The sequence below is a fragment of the Phaenicophaeus curvirostris genome, chromosome 1, assembly GCF_032191515.1.
Source record: "Phaenicophaeus curvirostris isolate KB17595 chromosome 1, BPBGC_Pcur_1.0, whole genome shotgun sequence".
Lineage (NCBI taxonomy): Eukaryota > Metazoa > Chordata > Aves > Cuculiformes > Cuculidae > Phaenicophaeus > Phaenicophaeus curvirostris.
This window is the reverse complement of record NC_091392.1, coordinates 90245955-90266032: the sequence shown is the minus strand read 5'-3', so window position 1 is coordinate 90266032 and position 20078 is coordinate 90245955. Positions and strand designations below refer to the sequence as shown.

Below are 20078 nucleotides of genomic sequence, written 5' to 3'. Positions count from 1 at the left end.
GGAGAACTTCTCTGTATAAAGGGACAAAACATGACGCGCCTAGAGCAAGCTGCTTGATTCCTAATCAGAATGCGCAATACGGGAAAAGCAAGCTGCTAAACTTTTTGCCATCTGCTAGAAGGAAGAGCATCATTACAGCGCTATCGCAGCTCACATACGCGTTTGGCTGTTTCGCTCCGTTCCCAAGGAGCAGAAGCTAGTGGAAATCTCACCTTCAATTGTTCCATTTGCTGCTGTGTGTTTATAGTGAGGCAAGGACTTAACAAAGACACTGTGATTAAAGCACTAACTACTCCCTGAAGGAAGGAAGGAAGCTCCACCTGCACCAGAGCTGCAGGGAAGCTGAGCCAATTGTGCTCTGGGCACTTGGCGGGTTTGCTACTTGCCACCATTTTGCTGGGGAGGTAGGGAGCAGGGATTGGGGTCGTTGCGTGGCTGAGGGTTTTGTAGGAACAACTTTGCCTTCACGACTCAAATCTTAGGTCACAGCTAATAAATAAATAAATAAATAAAGCCACCCCAGCACCAAACCCCCAAACTGCTTTATTTACAAAAGATCTGGCTCACGGTTAGATAGTTTATCTCCTTTTAATTTACTGTACGAGCACAAAGTCCAAGAATGAACTGCTAATAAAGATAATAATGGCTTATTCCAGGGGGTTGGCCAAACAGGGTAGAAAAGTTAATGGTGCCTGTGTTGGCTCCAGTGTGCATATAATGTATTCTCAGGAATGGCAAATGACATATAGCAAACACAAACCTTTATTCCTCCCCTGCCCCCAATCACTTTCTAGTACCAAATCAGTGAAAGCAGGACGGGCAGCTCTGATCACTAATTAACCAGGCAGTAACGGCGGCAGCTCCCCCAGCCGCACACCCTGCAGCCACCCACTGACAAGACCCAGCTACTCGCAGGCCTTGTGGCAACTCTGCTACCAAAGGGCCGCATCCCACCCCTCCCTGTCCCGAACCACACAGCCGCCCTGGCCAGACATGGATCCCACCCCATTAGAAACGCTGCTGAAATCCGTCTGACTTAGCAGAGACCGATGCAGCATTAAATGGCTGCAGGATGTTAAACAACCACACAAATACAAAGCCCAACACCCCCCAAAAAACCCCAACCTCAAAACCCTCTCACACAAGAGCTTGCTTCATGGCACCAGGATTTTTGGGACACCACAGAACTGATACTAAAACTCCCTTTCACAGCCTTGCTGTGGGCAGTGGCAGGGAAGAAAGCCCTGGGGAGGGGTGGGGAACAGGAGAAGGGGGTGCCAAGATGTGACATCAACTCCAATTAAAATGAGCATTGCTTTCAAGATTCTTTTTCCCATCTGTGCTGCATCATAGGTACAATCTCTTCTCCTCAGGAAGGCATCGCCTCCTTCCTTACTGCCTAATAGGACATTACAATATAAACTACCAGTTTGAACATGCTGTTCTTTCTGCCAGATTGGCTCAACATAGTTAAGTATAATTGTAACCATTACAGTGAATTTTATGTCCCTTCTTGTTGACACAGGACACCTGGATTTCAGGGTTAGAGAGACACAAAAAGACTAACAAAATGAACAGCAGAGAGAGCGCCACATAGACACAGACATTTAAGGGCAAGACCCTTTAAAGCTGTGTCTGCATGAACACCTGCACTAACACTTGCCAGCTCCCAGTTTCACAGCTCCAAGCACTGGCACTTCTGGGCTTCTGTTCCCAGTGTGGCCAGGTGTGACTCTCAGTATGTGCAGGGACTCATGCAAGAGCACAGAAGGCAGCCAAGCACCGTGCAGTCCACTCCTTTGTGGGCAATAGCTGTGGGTCCAGCCCCCGCCCGGGCACCAATACACCTTCTGCTATACCTCAATCCCCATTTCCCTGAGGTGGGACAGGTTTAATGGAGCTGCCTCAACTCCTACCACCTCCTGTGCTGCCTCGGCCAGAGCCACATGGCCTCCCCGGGGGTAACGTAATGATTTGCCCCTAGAGCACACACCGATACAGGTGAACGCTGTCCTCCCCCAGCTCCTGCTCACTTGCTATTAGCAACAAAAGGCTTTGCACTATTTTAGTCCTTAAAAGCCCCTGATTTTGTCCAACCAATTTTCCCAGGCCAGGCTGAACACCATCAGCTCACTTATAGCCTACAAGAAAACCTCTTCCTTCTCAATTAGCTTTTACTGGATTGCTGAAGATCCAGGCAGACTGTACTGGCAAGTTCCAGAGAGCTGAAGAAGCGCATTAGGTATTGTATAACGTGCAAAAACAGGTGCTGGTATGATCTCTTTATACACAATTATCTTTATGTGGATCAGCTGCCACCCAGCTCCCAGTAAAACCAATTAAAAGCTGGCTTGCCTGTGGTACGCAGAAAGGCTCTTTCTCCTCAAGAGCCTCGCCCTTGTACACCAGTGCTGGACCAGAAACACCACAAATAAGGGCCATCTGTTACCCAGTGCACACAACAATACATACAGTGTTCTGCAGAAGAACCAAGACCAAGGATTTCAGCACTACCAAGAGATTTGGGGTGCCCCTATCTTATGGGACTCCAGATGGAGACAGCTTGAAGAACCCCATTTTAAAAACTTTGGGTCTTTTTCCAAGGGGATCCAGGACCTGGAGGTACTCACACCCAGCATTCAGATGGGGGTTAGGTATTCCAAAGCACTCCCTATTTTAGGCAATAGTTACTCTCTTTCCCAGGGTTTGAGTATAGTATAAACCACAGAAAAGGGAGCTGTGCCTGTGCAAAACATCTCAACAAGCTTCACATGTGACTCAAGAAAAGGTCAGCTTCTCTAAGCCAAGCATACCTCTGGTCTCCTTACAGGACCCAAAGGTGGCAGAGGGCAAACTCCCACCAGGAACCAATCTGAAACCAAACCAAATGCATTTCACAGATGCCACACAAATGCCTTTCAAATGATACTAATGTTCAGGTGTGCTCACTCTTTCCCAGGGATGAAACATGATTATATTTAACATCAGCACTCTCCTTACAGATTCTAGGAACCATCTACATGTTTTATAGCATGCAGCCATGCCCGCTCCAGCTCCTGTTCTGGGACTAATAACAATAATGCTCAGGAAGTTATAACGGGTGAATAACTGTGACCTTCTGGCTCTGACCCTGTAAACTGCCTAACCGAGGAGGAGCTGAGATTTGCTTCAGTTCCATGAAGTTTCTCTTCAGTCGCACACGCTCTCTGCAAAACTCACATTAATGAAGTTGGCTGCTCCCTCTGGACACTTCCACCCATTACTGCAAGTTTCAGGAGTTAATACAGCAGGCAATAACAAAATCCAGTCTAATGCCCTGGCTGAGCACAAACGATTATCATCTGAACACTGTGTGCCCTAAGAGCATGGAAAGGCCACGGAAAATTTAAAAAAAAATCAAGAGGGAAGCAAATGGAGTGAGACAGCCAGTCCTCCAAGGGAGAGCAAAAGATCTTGGTAACAACACAGGACCAGCACAGGCACAAAGTGTCCTTGAGATTTCAAGTGTAAGAATTACAGACCTCTGCAATTTAATTCTCCTTCCGCCAAGAAAACAACATGAAAAGCAATGCTGATGAAAGCTTCCAGCAAGCAACTTCAGAGTCAGAGCTTTTGCCTACAGGACAGACCAAGGCACACCATGAGCGGTACTAGCGTGTCATACAGGCACCATTACAGCTTGCCTCAAAGAAAACCTCAGCACTGAGAGGTTACCTCAATGTTCACAGTCCACTCCCCTTGTTCCCTTGGGCTGGTAGTTTTTGATAAGAGACCCTGTTGGTATCGTTCATGGCAGAAGCAAGGGGGCTGACATACTAGTAGGAAATATGCTCAGATCACAGATTCACTCATCCATCACCAGAAAGATGATGGCAATTTCAGTCCTTCCTTGTCTGTGCTGAACCAGAATCAGCAGCCAAGAGACAGAAGGCTTTCTCACCCCTGTGTTAATTCAGAGCGTCAGTCATCTCAGTGCCCTCTACACAGCTAGACAGACAGCCTAGTTTCACACGCAGCTAGACTAGATCAGTACTGTCTCCCCCAAACCACCACAAAACTCTGTCTCCTTGGTTCAGCCTAGGTATCCATACACATGATCCAGTGTCTTTGCTGACTGAAAGTCTCAGTACACTCTCCCACAACACTTAGGTCTTACAATTTTTTACAGGTTATCTCCGTTTGAGGTCACTAGTCGGAATCAAAAATCTCTTTGCCCATTCATCTTGGTTTGTATGTGAGCACAAACCTGCCAACTTTGTTTGCAAGCACACTCGCTGACACCTAAAATGGATTTCAGCTACAGTTCACTCTCCTGACACACAACTACATCATTAGAGTAACACATCAAAAATCCATGGCTTCACACCGTCCTTCCAGCCACAAGCAGTCCAGACATAAAAATGGTTGTTAAAGAAGAGGTTCTACTTACTCACTGTATTATTTGTTCTGAAAATAAAGACTGAACCTGCAGAGTGTTTAGTGCTAGGAAATTTGTTCAAAAAAGCAGAGAAAGTCAGTCATTCCTGCCTCCCTCCCCAGCATCACACACTGTAAGGAATAAAGCTGGTCAGGTTGCCCAAGGCAGAACAATTTGTACGCACACTTCAGCTGTCCAAGTTAACTTCTTAAGCACAGCTGGGACAAAAACCCCTATGCACCAAAAAATAAAAAACTTTGCCATGGAAGATTTTATTAAAGAAACACCACAGGATAACCCAGAGCATGTTCTGCTTTTATGCTGTGTGCTGCTAACACAGTCACCTCGAATGCTGCCTACGGTTATGATCAACTCAGTGCAGGAGAAGGGCAACGGAAGCTATCTGGAAACTGTACCATAAAATAAAAGATCAGAGAAATCTGAACCAAAATGAGGATGTAAATGAGAGGCCAAGACAATAATTTGATCAAAACATCAAGAAAGCAAATTTTATGCTATTTACTCTTTAACACTACAAGAAAAACAAATAAAACATAAAAACTTTATAAAATACAGAAGTGTTCGGTTTACATCTTACGTAACTACTGTGCTGACTCAGATGATTTCTGAAGCACACTTGTACATGTAACAAGAAGGTACGGGTCCACTGAATCTCCCTGCTCCATGGCATGAATCAACTGCTCAGTTGTTACGGATGAACATCTTAACCCAGTATTCTCCCATCAGGAGCTCATCTCCTCTTTTAGCCATCATCAGGAGAAACTGCTGGCCTGGTACAGCCACTGGAATGATGTGAAGTGAAAGGACCCAGCTTCCATCTCATGTGAGGAACTACAACATGACAGCAACTGCTGCTTTCCCAAGGATGCCAAGCAGCTCACTGAGTCACCAGGACCTCTGCACTTCAGGCTTACCTTGAGGGATACTTGCCTGCTTTAAAGCCAGGAGCTCTTGTGGAGTTCTTGTACAGTGCCCTTGAACCAGTCAGCTTAGGGGCAGACAAGATACTAGGCACACCACCAGAGACGCTGACACAAGCTGCAAACGCGTCCTGAACACTGGATAAAACCAGTGAAAAAAGCCCCTGCTGCTAGCACCCAAAATATCAAGTAAAGCCTGGTTTGGACACGCCCATACAAGCCACAGGCACTTTGGGGGCTCCTTGCAGATGCTGAGCTAAGGCTCTCCAGCCTACTCAGACAGCACTTAAAGTCATGGTCCTGCTGCCAGATTAGGGCAACAGAGGAGGAAGTGGTCGCAGAGAGATAACAAGAACGTGTTTCCACCCACATCATGTATGGAACAGATGGAAGAAACAGGCAAATGAGTTGAAGACAGACAGCATTTAAAGCTCTTCCCCAACAACCAAGATGTTCTTCAGGGTAACATTTGACCAGAGGACCCAATAAGCTACACCTGGCAGCAAGGTAGGGGTTATGACAGATAAGACAGTAACATAACATTCTGCAAAAAAATAACCAAACAAATGCACCACCTGGTCCACAAGTAGCAAGTGGCCTTGTATGCACCCACCACAGAATCACAAAATAGTTTTGGTTGGAAGGGACCTTAAAGGTCATCTACTTCCAACCCCCGCCGCCATGGGCAGGGACATGTCCCACTAGATCAGGCTGCTCAAGGCCCCATCCAACCTGGCCTTGAACACCTCCAGGGATGGGGCAGCCACAGCTTCCCTGGGTGACCTGTTGCAGTGTCTCACCACTCTTGAGGTGAAGAAATTCTTCCTTATAATCAAGCCTAAATCTGCCCCTCTCCAGTTTATACCCATCCCTCCTCATCCTGTCGCCACAAGCCTTTATGAACAGTCCCTCTCCAGCTTTCTTCTAGCCCCTTTCAGGTACTGGAAGGTCACTATAAGGTCTCCTCGGAGCCTTCTCTTCTCCAGGCTGAACAAGCCCAGCTCTCTCAGCCTGTCCTCGTACGGAAGGTGCTCCAGCCCTCTGATCATCCTTGCAGTCCTCCTCTGGACCCGTTCCAACACTTCCATATCCTTCTTATGTTGAGGATTCCAGAACTGGACACAGTACTCCAGGTGAGGTGTCACAAGAGAGAAATAGAGGGGCAGAATCACCTCCTTTGACCTGCTGGCCAAGCTTCTTTTGATGCAGCCCAGGATACAGTTGGCCTTCTGGGCTGTGAGCACACACTGCCGGCTCATGTTGAGCTCCTCATAGACCAGCACCCCCAAGTCCTTCTCTGCAGGGCAGCTCTCAATCACATTATGCCCTATCCTTTACTGAAACCAGGGATTGCCCCGACCCAGGTGCAGGACCTTGCACTTGGCCTTGTTGAACCTCATGACATTCTCACAGCCCCACCTCTCCACCCTGTCCAGGTCTCTCTGGATGACATCCCATCCCTCCAGTGTGGCAACTACACCACTCAGCTTGGTGTCATCTGCAAACTTGCTGAGGGTGCACTCAATCTCACTGTCAATATCATTGATGAAGATATTAAACAGCATCGGTCCCAGTATGGACCCCTGAGGGACACCACTCGTCATGGATCTCCAACTGGACTTTAAGCCATTGACCACTACTCTTTGAATACGACCATCCAAACAGTTTCTTATCCACTGTACCATCCGCCCATCAAATCCATATCTCTCCAACTTAGAAAGAAGGATGTTGGGGGGGACCGTGTCAAACGCTTTAAAGAAGCCTAGATAGATCAAATCCGTCAGTTTACCCATGTCCACTGCTGCAGTCACTCCATCACAGAAAGCCACTAAGTTGGTCATACATGGTTTGCCCCTGGTGAAGCCGTGCTGGCTGCCATTAATCACCTCCATGTCCTCCATGTGCTTTAGCATAGCTTCTAGGAGGATCTGCTCCATGATCTTCCCAGGCACAGAGGTGAAGCTGACAGATCAGCAGTTCTCAGGGTCATCTTTTTTTTTTTTCTTTTTTTTTTAAATGGGCACAATGTTACCCTTCTTCCAGTCACCAGGGACTTTTCCTGATTGCCAGGACTTTTCAGATATCATGGAGAGTGGCTTGGGAACCACATCAGCCAATTCCCTCAGGACTCTGGGATGCATCTCATCAGGTCCCATAAACTTGTAAATGTTCAGGTTCCTCAGGTGGTCACAAACATCCCACCAAACTAACGGCATAAATCCCCCCAGCCCAGTGCTCAGAGTATGTTCTGAGTAATACCACTGAATCCAGAAAGCTCCATTCCCTTGTGGAATGGGTCAGTATTAAGAGACCAAGAGCATTTTTCAGGTCTCAGCAGCCCTTTGCAATTTCAACACTCCTGCTGAGCACTAAGCCATGTACCATCATGACAGAACTAGACTTCTGACACCCGAGTGACCAAGTTCCTATTCAACAGCTGAACTGAGTAAGGCAGCTACCAGAGAAAGCCCACAGTTCCTGGTTTGTGGCTGGATAGTCTTAGCACACTGCCTCTCCCCACAGTAACTGCCACTGACTCCAACACGGAAGGAAACTCACCCACTTTGCAACTCTGCCCACTTAAGAAAACTCCCTCATGCTCAGAGACTTGACTCCTTGTAAACATATCTACAAAATATACTTGTAGATGTATCATTCCCTACCTATATGTTAATGCACTTAAGGTTAAGAAGGAGAGGGAGAATCTGGCTCTTACTACACCCAGCATCCTTTCAGGTGATCACAGCCATCTTGTTCCAACTACAGAGTCCTAGCACAAGATCATCACGCCCGGTGCCTGAACCCCCAGTAGTATCACAACACACCACCAATACCAGTATGACATCACACTTTGAATCATTAGTTATTATTACTTGTGAAAGAAGAAGTGGTTTCTAGAGCTTGATAAACTCTTAACTCGAGACAGCCCATGGTGTTAGCTTCTACATGAGACACGAAACTTTGTTTGCAGTCTTCTGTCTATAGTAACACATCTGACTTTGGTTTTTTCCACTCCCATGTTCCACATATGTGTATGCAGATAACTAACTTAAATTCTCCTCTCAACTACTGCTAGTTGCCAGTGGTCAGTCAAGGAGGTTGCATGGTGAGGGAAGGGCTAAACCCTGCACAGAAAGTACCGATATAGCTAATAATTTGCCTGTTTGACCTCCAAGAGAGAGGCAGGAGGTCCAACTGGCTGAGGTCAAACATAGGACTCTACATAATCATATATTTGCGTCACACAGCAGTGTGTGCTGCAGGACAACAGTGCTTCTCTTACCCCAAAAAAAGGTGTGGGATTCCTTGCTCAAGAAGTGAAAGGAGTTTCTGGGCTTCTAGGTAACTGTGTAACTACAGTGTCCCCTTACTGCTTTTGCTGTATAAGCTCTTCCCCTGGGCTTTTTTCTCTGCTTTGCTGTAGTCTGCCCATCATGCAGCTAAATTGTTGCCACGTGTCAGCTGCAGAAAGAAGGGTAAAGAGGACCTGAGCTTTTTGGTTCAATAAAAGAACATGCTGAGGGAACGAAAGAAGGCAGTAGCCTGAGAGACACAAACTGGGCCTCAGATGAGTTATCAAGAAGTGTCACGCCTTCCCTCTGCCTTGACCTCCCCTCCACAAAATTACCTTGCTCAGGGCAACACGAACATGTGCCAAAAGCCAAGCCCTGTTTATCATGCAGGTTACCTTTGGGATCAGGTGAAACTTAAAAGAGCTTTGAGAGCTGCTCAGTTCACACTCGTTAACTTCTCCTCTCTGGCACTTACAAACCTCAGACTTGGCAGAACAAGGGGGAAATGGACCTCGGATCTTACCCAGAAGTGGAAGCACAAGAGCTGAACTATTTCGCAATTCTGTTTAAACAAGTTTCTAGTTTAGTTTGCCTGTCTGGCGCACAAGTATAATAATTATACAACCTATGTTCAAACTCAGCCTGCAAGTGACCTAATAATACCATAATTTACTTTTTTTTTTTTTTTAGAAAGGAGAAATTCCCAACACGTGTTCAAAATCCAGCCCTCTATTATTGCTATTTTTAATTTTACTTTATCTTCTAACAGGCCTAAGCAAAAAGGTCACTTAATTCTCTACAAAAGCATATACACAGCATCAGGAAATGTTTTGAGACAGAACTCCAGCATGGCTAAGGTCCTCTGATATGCAAAACCCTCACCAAATAAGATGAAGCTTTCCTACACTCCAGATTGTTTCCAGCCTGTCCCCACCACTGTCAGATACAAAGTCTCAGAAAGTTAAAATGGAGAAGCACTTGAATCATAATAACCATTATCTGACAGACCTCTCTAGAAATCATTCTGTACCAGGAGAGGCTGAAATGTCAAACTGACAGACAAAAATAGCTACTGCTTGGGTGAAAACATGCAAAAAAACCCGCCAAAAACCAACCTCACCCAAAGCATCCAGTTTTTTATATGTTCTCACTGGAGATGATTAAAAGCCCCTTACCCTGGATTATGCAGCTCAGTATGGGCCCCTAGTAAAAGACTTCATTGCAAAATGGCCGTATGACTGAGTGAAACAATAGCTTCTTTATTAATATTTTAAAGACTCCTGAAGGAAATGCTGTGCAGCTGAACTGCCCTCAGTGAAAGGTTCATTGCCATGCTATGCACTTCTGCTGTGTAATGTTTTACAAGCTGTGCTGCCCTGTGAATGAGGAGAGTTAGTTCTCAGCTGGTAGAGGCGGCTTGCATAATACCAGACAAGTTAATCGGTAACAGGCAATGCAGGAGACCTTTGTTCCGAGTGTGACATACACAAATTCCACACTAAGCACATTGACGCTTCTGGGAGTTACTCATTGACATGCTTTATTAAATTGCTTGGACTATACCTTGATGCACCAAAATGATTAGTTTAACAGAGCTGCATCCCTCCGATGTCCTCCATCCTAAGCTGCTGCACTATAATCTGAACCCACAAGTCCCCTCACTACTGATATGAAGGCATTTCCAGGGTGAATGATAGCAAGCATCTTGCAGCACACCCACACGTTGAGACAATGGCAGAGGGCAGGCAAGAAGCAGCGAATGGAAAAACGCAACTTAGCAGCCAGCAGAATGCTTCTGTAACAGGACTCTGTTATTATGGAAATGGTTATGGGAAGCATTTGTCGTTTTCCCCCCACTGAAAAGTGAGTGTCCCCCTGTCCACGCTGAACAGCTTGCTAAAACACCACCTTCTCCCCAGACTGCCTCAATAAAGGCACAGGGAAAGAAGGCATAAGGCATGCTCCTCCTGGCTCTACTTGGAATGCCAGACCAAGGACAGCCAGCTTCTAGCAGGTGGAAGACACGCTGCACCAAAAGCCCAGGAGCAGCAACAGTTCTTAACACCCGTCACAGCATTTGGTTAAGACCAAGTCTAAGGAAAACGATGCTGGTTTTCATTGCCCACAGCACTTGATTGGACAAAACACATCTGCTGAACTGGCCGGTCCTGTCACTGCTTATTGTACGACCTCAGCTCCCCACCTCCCCAAGGCAGGATCCAGCCAGCTGAACTTACAGCACCAGAACCTGTGTGAGTCTCCATCTGTCAGACCACCATGGCTGATCTCTACAGCCAGATACTGCTCATTTGCTTAAATGCCTTAGAAAGAGTAAGCCAGTCTCACTAGCACAAGGCTGAGCAAGGGAAAGAAGAGCTACCAGCAGTACACTGCACAGTCTGCCAGTCTCCAGCCTCACTCTGAACACCCCTGCACAGCTGAAATTCAGAGAAGTGATAAGGAAAAAAAACCTAACCATCATGACAGCTCTCTCAGAAGACAAACAAAACCCACTCTTCTGTGATAACAGCAAAATCATCCCCCTTCAAGAAGCTATTTTCATGTCTGTGGATGCTGCAAATAGCTCTGAGGCAAGGGAGAAGGCCAGCAAATGATACTCGAGGAGGTCCTCGCTACTGCCTGGCTGGAAAGCTGCCCGCAATACTGAAAAGTGGCACATCTCCCTCCACAGTCCCAATCCCCAAGGCAGAGCCTGCTGGCACCTGGCAGTTGTGCAGAGGCATGCACAGAGCACCCTGAGGAGCCAGTGGAAAGAGCACCCATGGGGACGCAAGACTGAGTAGAAAGTTGGCACGTCTTCCACTCCCACAAAAACTGGTGAAAGAACCCCCCACCCTTTCCACAGTTTCACACATAGCCTACCAGACACCCAAAGGCACATGGTAAGCACACTCCCACAGCAATTGCCACGTTATTGTTCACTGGAGAATTAGCCACTTAACAGCACCTCCCTCAGCAACAGGAAGAACGTTATTTCACCTACAACTCAAATTTTACCCGTTCCACAGCAAACCCTTTTTGATGCGTTTCTTCCTGAAGGCAGCATCCTCTCCCTCTCTGTGTAAGTACACACACATGTATTACTATTAAGCATTTTTTAATTATGCAAAGAAACCCCACGAGACAGACTGATTGCCCAAACACCTTGGCATGGAAACATAAAGCCAGTGTGGATGGCTCAGACCCAGCAGGCTGCACCTTAGTGGAGAGACCGTTGAGGTTACCCCAGCTGTGTGCAGTCTATCATCCCTGGAGTGTTTTGCTGCAGCACCAAAACCTTTATGGAACTTCTTACAAAATTACCCCAAACCTTGAACTGCACAGTATGAGCAACAATTTACAGGCAGAGTGTGCCAAACTCCAGAAGTACTGGTTTTATTATAACTGCAGGTCTAGGCTATCAGTTTATTTAATGGTTGTAGATTATGTGGATTCCTGCATAATCTGAAAGGTGTTCAGCCACTTGAGACCCATTGAACTGAGATGTGTGTACAGCACCACCTCCTGTGGGAAGTTTTATTCACTGTACTTCTAGTGATGTGAATAAGGCCTCCACTGACTGGTTTTTAATTTGCCTTCAGTTCTTCAGGGAGGCATGCAAGCTGTGAAATCTGGAGACCCAACACCTTGTATGAAATACTTCAATTAAAACTTGTCCAGGGATGACTAATTTCGAGGAAACTCATTGTGTCTAGAGAATGACAATTCATCAGATCAAATGGTTTGCAAGCATCTATTTCAATGAAATATTTAATCAGAAATGTTCCTCATGCCAAAGACACTGAGAAGCCAAATCACCTCTTACCACATGTACATGAGAGACACATGCAAACCCATTTCCAGCCTGTTAAATAGAGCACTTACTTGACTTATAAACCATGCGTGTTCCGGTCCTTGCTCTACCTGACTCAGAAAGAATGTGACTGCAGATGAATATTGCAATTGTTCGCTTGCTCCAAATAGTATCTGCTTTATATCAAATAGAAAAAACCCCAAAACCTGATGAGAGGTAGAGTAGTACCTGCTTTGGATGTGAGAAACAAATCAAACCTCTGCTCTGAACGAACATCCTACACATCAGCTGATCAGAACAACTAAGAAACTGCTGGTTCAGCCTTCACTCATGAAATCCCATCATCTCAGAAATATTCCATCTGTACCAGATTCCCTTCTCCACTTTCTCCTTTTTTTCCTCTCCTCATTAAAATGGGAAACTGATAACAAGGCCGAGAAAATGGACTGTTCTGAGTTATTTGGGTCTACCCATTGTCACTTGTGAAAACGCATTTTGTACTGATACAAGGACACACAAGTCTGTGAAATGAATAAAGAAGTGACCAGCAAGTCAAAGAGCTCATATAAGAGGCTTCAGGGCAATATTCACCCTCCTCCTGTATCACTAAACTAGGAATAGAAGAAGCAGTTACAGCTTTACAACTGAAAATACACTGATTTTTCCATTGTGGCCAGTGGCAGTTTAGGCTCAACTACATCTGCCCCCCTCTCTTAAGCCAAAGTGAGTTATTCATTAATTCTGATATGCTTTACTCACTGCCTAAAATGTGAAGTAATTTGTAGAACAAAGACAGGAGTTAAGAGTCAAACTGGTGGGAGCAACTGCTGCTATTTGCTTTTGGGGTTTGTTTGTGAGTTTTTAAGATTAAAAGTGAACTTTCCTTTTTCCAAGTCCATGAAAAAAAGGTCTAAGAAGAAAAAGCATTGAATAACTGCTCTACTACATTAATATAAGGATAGTGTTCTTAAACTAGGTGTGCACAAGCTGACCCTTACTTAGTTAATTAGTCCTTGCCGTTTCCGAGACAGCGTTGTTCTCTCTCCTTTCCCCAAGTACTTTTGGGGAGAAAGGTCACTTCCTTGTCTTTCCTAGTGACCATCAACTACGTACGAACCACCAAAGTCACCTAGAGTTTGGCTATTAACTTCAGCAATCGTTTGATCTAGCCCTCAACTATCTATCTCATCTCCTTTAAGCAGTCAAGGACATTGCTTCGTTTATGGACAATCAGACAGCAGCTGCTATTGTAAACACTTTCCAAATTTCAGTTAGATCTTAAACTAGAGATGAAAACTGCGGAGAAGGGTGAAAAAGAATAGCCTTATCCAGCACTAAGGATACCCAACGGAGTCCTCAGGAAAGCACCAGTGTGTTCCCTTCCACACAGGAACATGCCTTTCTTGTGCTTCCATAAATACTGTGCATGTAAGGCCCATGCTAGGACAGTATGTTAACCAGATATCTCCCCTTTCCATCTCCCTTTCTTTCTGGAAGTTTAAAAGTCACAAAACCTATTAATACACAGGCCAAACTATTCAGCTAGCTATCCACAAAGCAGCAACAGCAGCAGTCCTTTTGAGCACCGTGTTTCCAAGGTCCTTTGGGCATCACTGACCTTGCAGAGGAGCACACTGAACATGTGGTGACAACAGAGTCACGACTGTGGCAAAGACCTCTAACAACCTGCTTTAGGATTGACAGCATAAGTACTCTGCGTGCCAGCCAACAGAAACAGCGAAGGCTTTCTTTGTACATACCCACTGGGCTCAATTCAAGCTCACAGATACTGGGACTTCCACTCTGCAGCCCTGAGAGCTGTAAAGAGAGGCTCTATTGAAAATGGGAGCTTCTGGAAAAGGATGATTCAGCCATTAAATGTGGTCAGGGTTATGCAGGAGCTCTGAATCAATGATAGTAAACATCTTCACTCATGGTGCATCAGACTGGCTCTGCTTGCTTTTGGGCTGTAACACCTAAGGCCCACCTCTCTGGCTCACCAAGAGTTTCAGAAAGCTTATATCACAGCTTCCTCTCTTTAGCTTCCTGGGTTTCAGAAAAGAAATTGAGCTATTTTCTGTCCTGGAAAAAAACCCAAACCAACCCAACAACAACAATCACCAACCCAAACCCAAACAAACAAGAGCCTCAAATTAAACAAAGAAACCCCCAAAATCCCCCGAAGCACCAAACCCCACCAACCAAATCCTGTCAATGTGTACGTAGTGGGAACTCGGGAGAAAACAAGTGTTAGAAATTTTGTATTGTTATTTGTAAGAATATTGTAAGTTTGAATTCTAAAATGTGTTTCATTTAGTATTTTATTTTGGAGACAAGAAATAGAAATCTGAACATTTCAATGTAGAATTTCAGAGCCAAAATTTGAAATACAGCTTAGCCAACCTCAGATAAAACCAGCACCAGAGTTACAAGTGAAACTCTGGAGTTGCTAGCTCTTGTGTCAGAATTTAGATTGCCAAACTTGCCTCTCACCAGCAAAACAGGAGCGCAAGAATTTGCATATAGGCTGTTTTTCTGAGCTATACTGGGTAATAATATAGCAAAGTATTAACACTGTACAAAAACAATGCCACCTGAAGAATGGAAAGAGATGGGTAGCAATGAGTTAATTTTCTTTGGGTTTTTAAAAAGGATTGTTTACCTTTGTAGAGTAAACCTAGTAGGTCCTATTTTTCTCTGAAATTTACTCCAGCCTCCTCTACTAATCAGCTGTCCCACAATGATAGCATAAAGCTTTCATAGGAAGAGCAGCATTAACATCTAAGCAGCAATAACCTCTCCTACCAAAATACAGACATAATGAACACAGACTAACTCCGTGTCAAAAGAAGTAAGTTCCCCTGCTACCTATGAGGGGGAGCTAACATAGCCAAGTCCATCCTCCCCAGTGGCAAATGCCCTACCTATCTCTGAGTTCAGCTCCTCTGAGGCTATGAATAATTACTCAACTTAGCATATTAAAACATTCAGTTATCCATTAAATAATGAAACATTCACTACCATTTACTGGACAGTATATTTCCTAAAAATGTTGGTCTGGCTCATTTTTCTTCTATGCTTGTCTTGCACGCCCCACAGTCCCTCTGCTCTAGCCGAGCACATAGAGTGCTGTTAGAGTTCTGGGGCTGCAGGGAAGGAAGGTCTGGTTTCTGCTTGCCAGCAAACAAGACCTCTGTGACTGGATTTGAACTCCGCTCACAGAAAAGCTCATGGACCTTCCCAAGGACAATCTCCACATATACTGTATCATTTCCTCTTCACCAGATGTGACAAGTCCTTGCACTTACACAAATCCAGAGGGCTATCTTTTATTTTGCTTACCTAAGTTTTCACGCAACTAAATGTATTGCAGAACACAGATCTAGAGATACTCCGAGAATTAAAGTTCTAGCACTAAAAAGGTTTCTATAGTTTATAGTATATTTATTTACCGTACAATCAGAATGAAACATTCACTGCTTTATTGACTCATTAAGTAGCATTGATCAATGTCCTTTACAACTGCTACGTTAACCTGAACTGTTACAAAGAAACTACTGACAGAGGAAGAGCAGCATTGAGTGTACAGTTATGCCCACCCCCTAAAAAAAAAAATCCGACTAATAAACAACTTAAAATGACCAGTCTGCAACAGGAACTGCAAAGTACATAGCCACAGTAACACTAGATCAAGAACTGAGCTTATGACTCAGCTGTGGGACTCATAAACACAAGAAGTGGAGACCTTGGAGAGGATCCCAGTCATCTCACTTATAGTAGCTGTAAACTCAATTTAAACAACCAGCAAAATGGAGTTATAAGGTGCTTTGCACCAGCATAAAGGAGACAGACTGCAGACATGAGAGAGAGCGAATTCTCCTGAAGGACTAAAGTGCTCTGCCCGTGTTGGTGAGATTCCCATCTTTCCCTTGCAGGCTACACCTTCTCTTTGCTGCCATCGAAAAGCCATGACTGAGGGATTTTAGGCACGTGGTGACAAATATCCATTTTTGTGTTTAAATCCAGTCCCTTTGAGCAGAAACTAAAAGTTGTCAACTTTTAATGACAGCTTGGAAATAGTTTTAAAAGCTGAAACTTTGTTGATACTGCTATTCTCAGTTGAATTTCACTAGTCTGTTCCTTAAAGTAGATGCAATTTCCTGGCAAACAGCACTTTAACCCACAGATCCGATTTTATTTCATGAGGGGAGATGGTGACATAGTTGGCCTTTCCTCACCCCTCAATGAAAACACTATTTTGGCAGTGTAAACATATCCAGGCTATAAAAAATCTTGCTGCTCTATCATTCTGCTATGGTCTGACAGCACAACACACAGAAATACATGTAACCAGCAAAACAGAAGCTCTGAGCACTGGAAAAATATCTGCCTTGGAGCAGGGATCCATCCAAGAAACGCTTACACACCCCTTCAACTCCATCGTACAGGCCTTAGTTCTGAGGCATGGAATTAAGCAAGCTTTTTCTGGTTTTCAGAGTGAATACTTGTATCTTTATAAACTCTCTTAATTTAAGAATTTCCCAGTTTATTGGACTTTAATGAAAGCGTACAAACCACAAATCAGATAATAATTAGTAAGTTAATATAAAAGTCAGGAAATAGCGATTTATGCATAATTATGACTGTCTACAAATAGATCTGTTCAGTGTCTTTATCAATGACCTGGATGAAGGCATTGAGTTCACCCTTAGCAAGTTTGCAGATGACACTAAGCTGGGTGGAAGTGTGGATCTGCTGGAGGGTAGGGAGGCTCTGCAAAGGGATCTGAACAGGCTGGACCGCTGGGCAGAGTCCAATGGCATGAGGTTTAATAAGGCCAAATGCCGGGTCCTGCACTTGGGGCACAACAACCCTGTGCAGTGCTACAGACTAGGAGAAGTCTGGCTAGAAAGCTGCCTGGAGGAGAAGGACCAAGGGGTGTTGGTTGACAGCGAATGAACATGAGCCAGCAGTGTGCCCAGGTGGCCAAGAAGGCCAATGGCATCTTGGCTTGTATCAGAAATGGCGTGACCAGCAGGTCCAGGGAGGTTATTCTCCCTCTGTACTCGGCACTGGTGAGACTGCTCCTCAAATACTGTGTTCAGTTCTGGGCCCCTCACCACAAGAAGGATGTTGAGGCCCTGGAGCGAGTCCAGAGAAGAGCAACAAAGCTGGTGAAGGGGCTGGAGAACAGGCCTTATGAGGAACAGCTGAGAGAGCTGGGGTTGTTTAGCCTGGAGAAGAGGAGGCTGAGGGGAGACCTCATTGCTCTCTACAACTACCTGAAAGGACGTTGTAGAGAGGAGGGTGCTGGCCTCTTCTCCCAAGTGACAGGGGACAGGACAAGAGGGAATGGCCTCAAGCTCCACCAGGGGAGATTTAGGCTGGATATTAGGAAAAAAATTTTCACAGAAAGGGTCATTGGGCACTGGAACAGGCTACCCAGGGAGGTGGTTGATTCACCTTCCCTGGAGGTGTTTAAGGCATGGGTGGATGAGGTGCTAAGGGGCATGGTTTAGTGTTTGATAGGAATGGTTGGACTCGATCATCCGGTGGGTCTCTTCCAACCTGGTTATTCTATGATTCTATGATCTAGACCCTATCCGGAGAACTTGAACCCCTACTGCCTGTAATATTCCAAGCCTCACACAAGCTCACCATAGAGACAATGCAGATCAGGAGTCATGGTTGCTACCCAAGGAAGATAGTGTCCTTGCAGAAGTACTGTTAGATGTTGACATTCAGTCGCAAGGATACATTCAGCCAACGAGAAGACTCTTGAATTGCATTTCATGAAATGCTTTATCATATTATATTCACTCAAGAAAACTGCGTGAATGAATTTTTACAGAATCAGAATTAATCTATTTAAATGCCCTTAATAAACTCTCTGGTTTTGTTTCTAGTTGATCACTGGTCTGCAACACAACTACTCCATGGATAAAACACTTTAACAGCCTTTAAAAGTGTCAAGTATAGCTTTTCACTTTTAAACTTCCTCTGATATAAAAGCACACGTTTGCCTAGCAGGTCTTACCTCCAAAGGCCCATCTTCAGGTAGGTCTGTGCAGTGGACAGCATTCTGAACCTTATTTTTCCCAAAGACAGCACGCAGAGTTCCAGGTCGGAGATGACGGGCTATTTCCTATTGAACACAAGAAAACGTGAAGATCTTTGTGAATCACACTGTTCTTTCATATTGTGGATGCAAGAGAATCTTACAAAGTAAAACATTATTGTGCTACTAATATATGTGTGGTACACTACAAAAAAAGATGAAGAGGGAAATTTCAGCTTGTGCTACACACATACATAACTTGAGAAATCATGGCTAAGACTAAGAAAATCAGCTGCCTGAAACCCTGGCCAATCAAGCCACCTCAGGTGAAATGCAGGAACTTTCATATTACAGATACACCTTCCTAGCACTTGTATTAATGCAATTAGCTCATGTAAAGAACATTGCAGCTCTCAAGCACAGAATGTGCTGTCCTTAGTGAGCAGATGAGCAAATCACCTTGCAGACTGACTCCCATAACACTGGCCTCTGCCTCAGAACCTGATATTCATGAAGCCCAGCTATTGAACAACTTCTCAGTCATTCCCTCTGCAGTGCTTCTCTGATACTGTTCCTAGTGCCAACATTTGGTCCTTTCTCAGGATCAGTTAAGTCCAAACTCCCTCTCTATCTTTCTCTATTGAAGTTGACATTTCTGTACTCTTCTTCATCTATGATGCCAAATACTTCCTTGGTCACTCAGAGCGTTTCTCTTACTACAGCAGATGCTACTCAGATCCTGAGACAACACCAACTCTTCGTGAGGGTGTATCTCCTATCTCATACTGCAGAGGATTGCTTTCATTGGCTCTCTCCTCTGCTATGCCCTTCCTTTCAAGCCACAACCCAGTCCTGCTGTACTTCTCTGCACTATCATCTTGTGGTGTTGTCTGTTAACCCCCTTCCTATGCCAAATGTGCTACACCTTGTTGGCCTCTCTAGCACCCAGGAGCTCTTCTTCAAGACTATATCATCCACGGTGTACTTGCTTTTAAAATTAAGTGGTGATGGCATTAACCTAGCTTTCCCTCCTTAAAACCCTTTGGACTTTCTTCTATGAGTGTTTCCTGGGCATTGCTGCCTCTGAGGGGACAGGCCAGTGACAAGCTAACAAATAAAATAAAACAAAAGTATTTTTCCTTGCCAACAGAGCCAACATCAGCCCCTTTCTAAAAAGGCCTAAAAGGTCTGTTAGGGTGTTATCACTTCGGCAGTGGCCAATGCACTTTTACTGCGCCACTCCCGGGTGTTTGTTTCAGTGTCACAGCTGGAGGTTACTGCCTCCACAGCCAAGGCACCAGACTGGATCGTTCAGACATTTCTTAACTTTCAGTGTCAGTGGGTTCAGAGTGACTTCAGTAGCAGCTCTTGGCTGACCTGGAAAACTTTGCACACATATAGATGGGAACTATTTGCACAATGCACACTCCCTTCTGGAACAGCAGTGAATATTCTAAGCTAGTTCAAAAAGACCTCACAAAAGCATTATCTAACAATCATAGAATCATGGAATCATAGAATCCCTAGGTTGAAAAAGACCTTTGAGATCATTGAG

General features: G+C 44.9%; 1 protein-coding gene across 1 annotated transcript in view; it reads right to left on the bottom strand.

The window, feature by feature from the left end:
* The window catches only part of NME7 (NME/NM23 family member 7), a 98630-nt gene that overhangs the window by 920 nt on the left and 77632 nt on the right, over positions 1–20078 (bottom strand). Inside the window, exon 11 of the mRNA XM_069867827.1 lies at positions 18503–18610. Coding sequence (XP_069723928.1) covers positions 18503–18610 — 108 coding nt within the window. The remainder of the gene's footprint in view (positions 1–18502; positions 18611–20078) is intronic.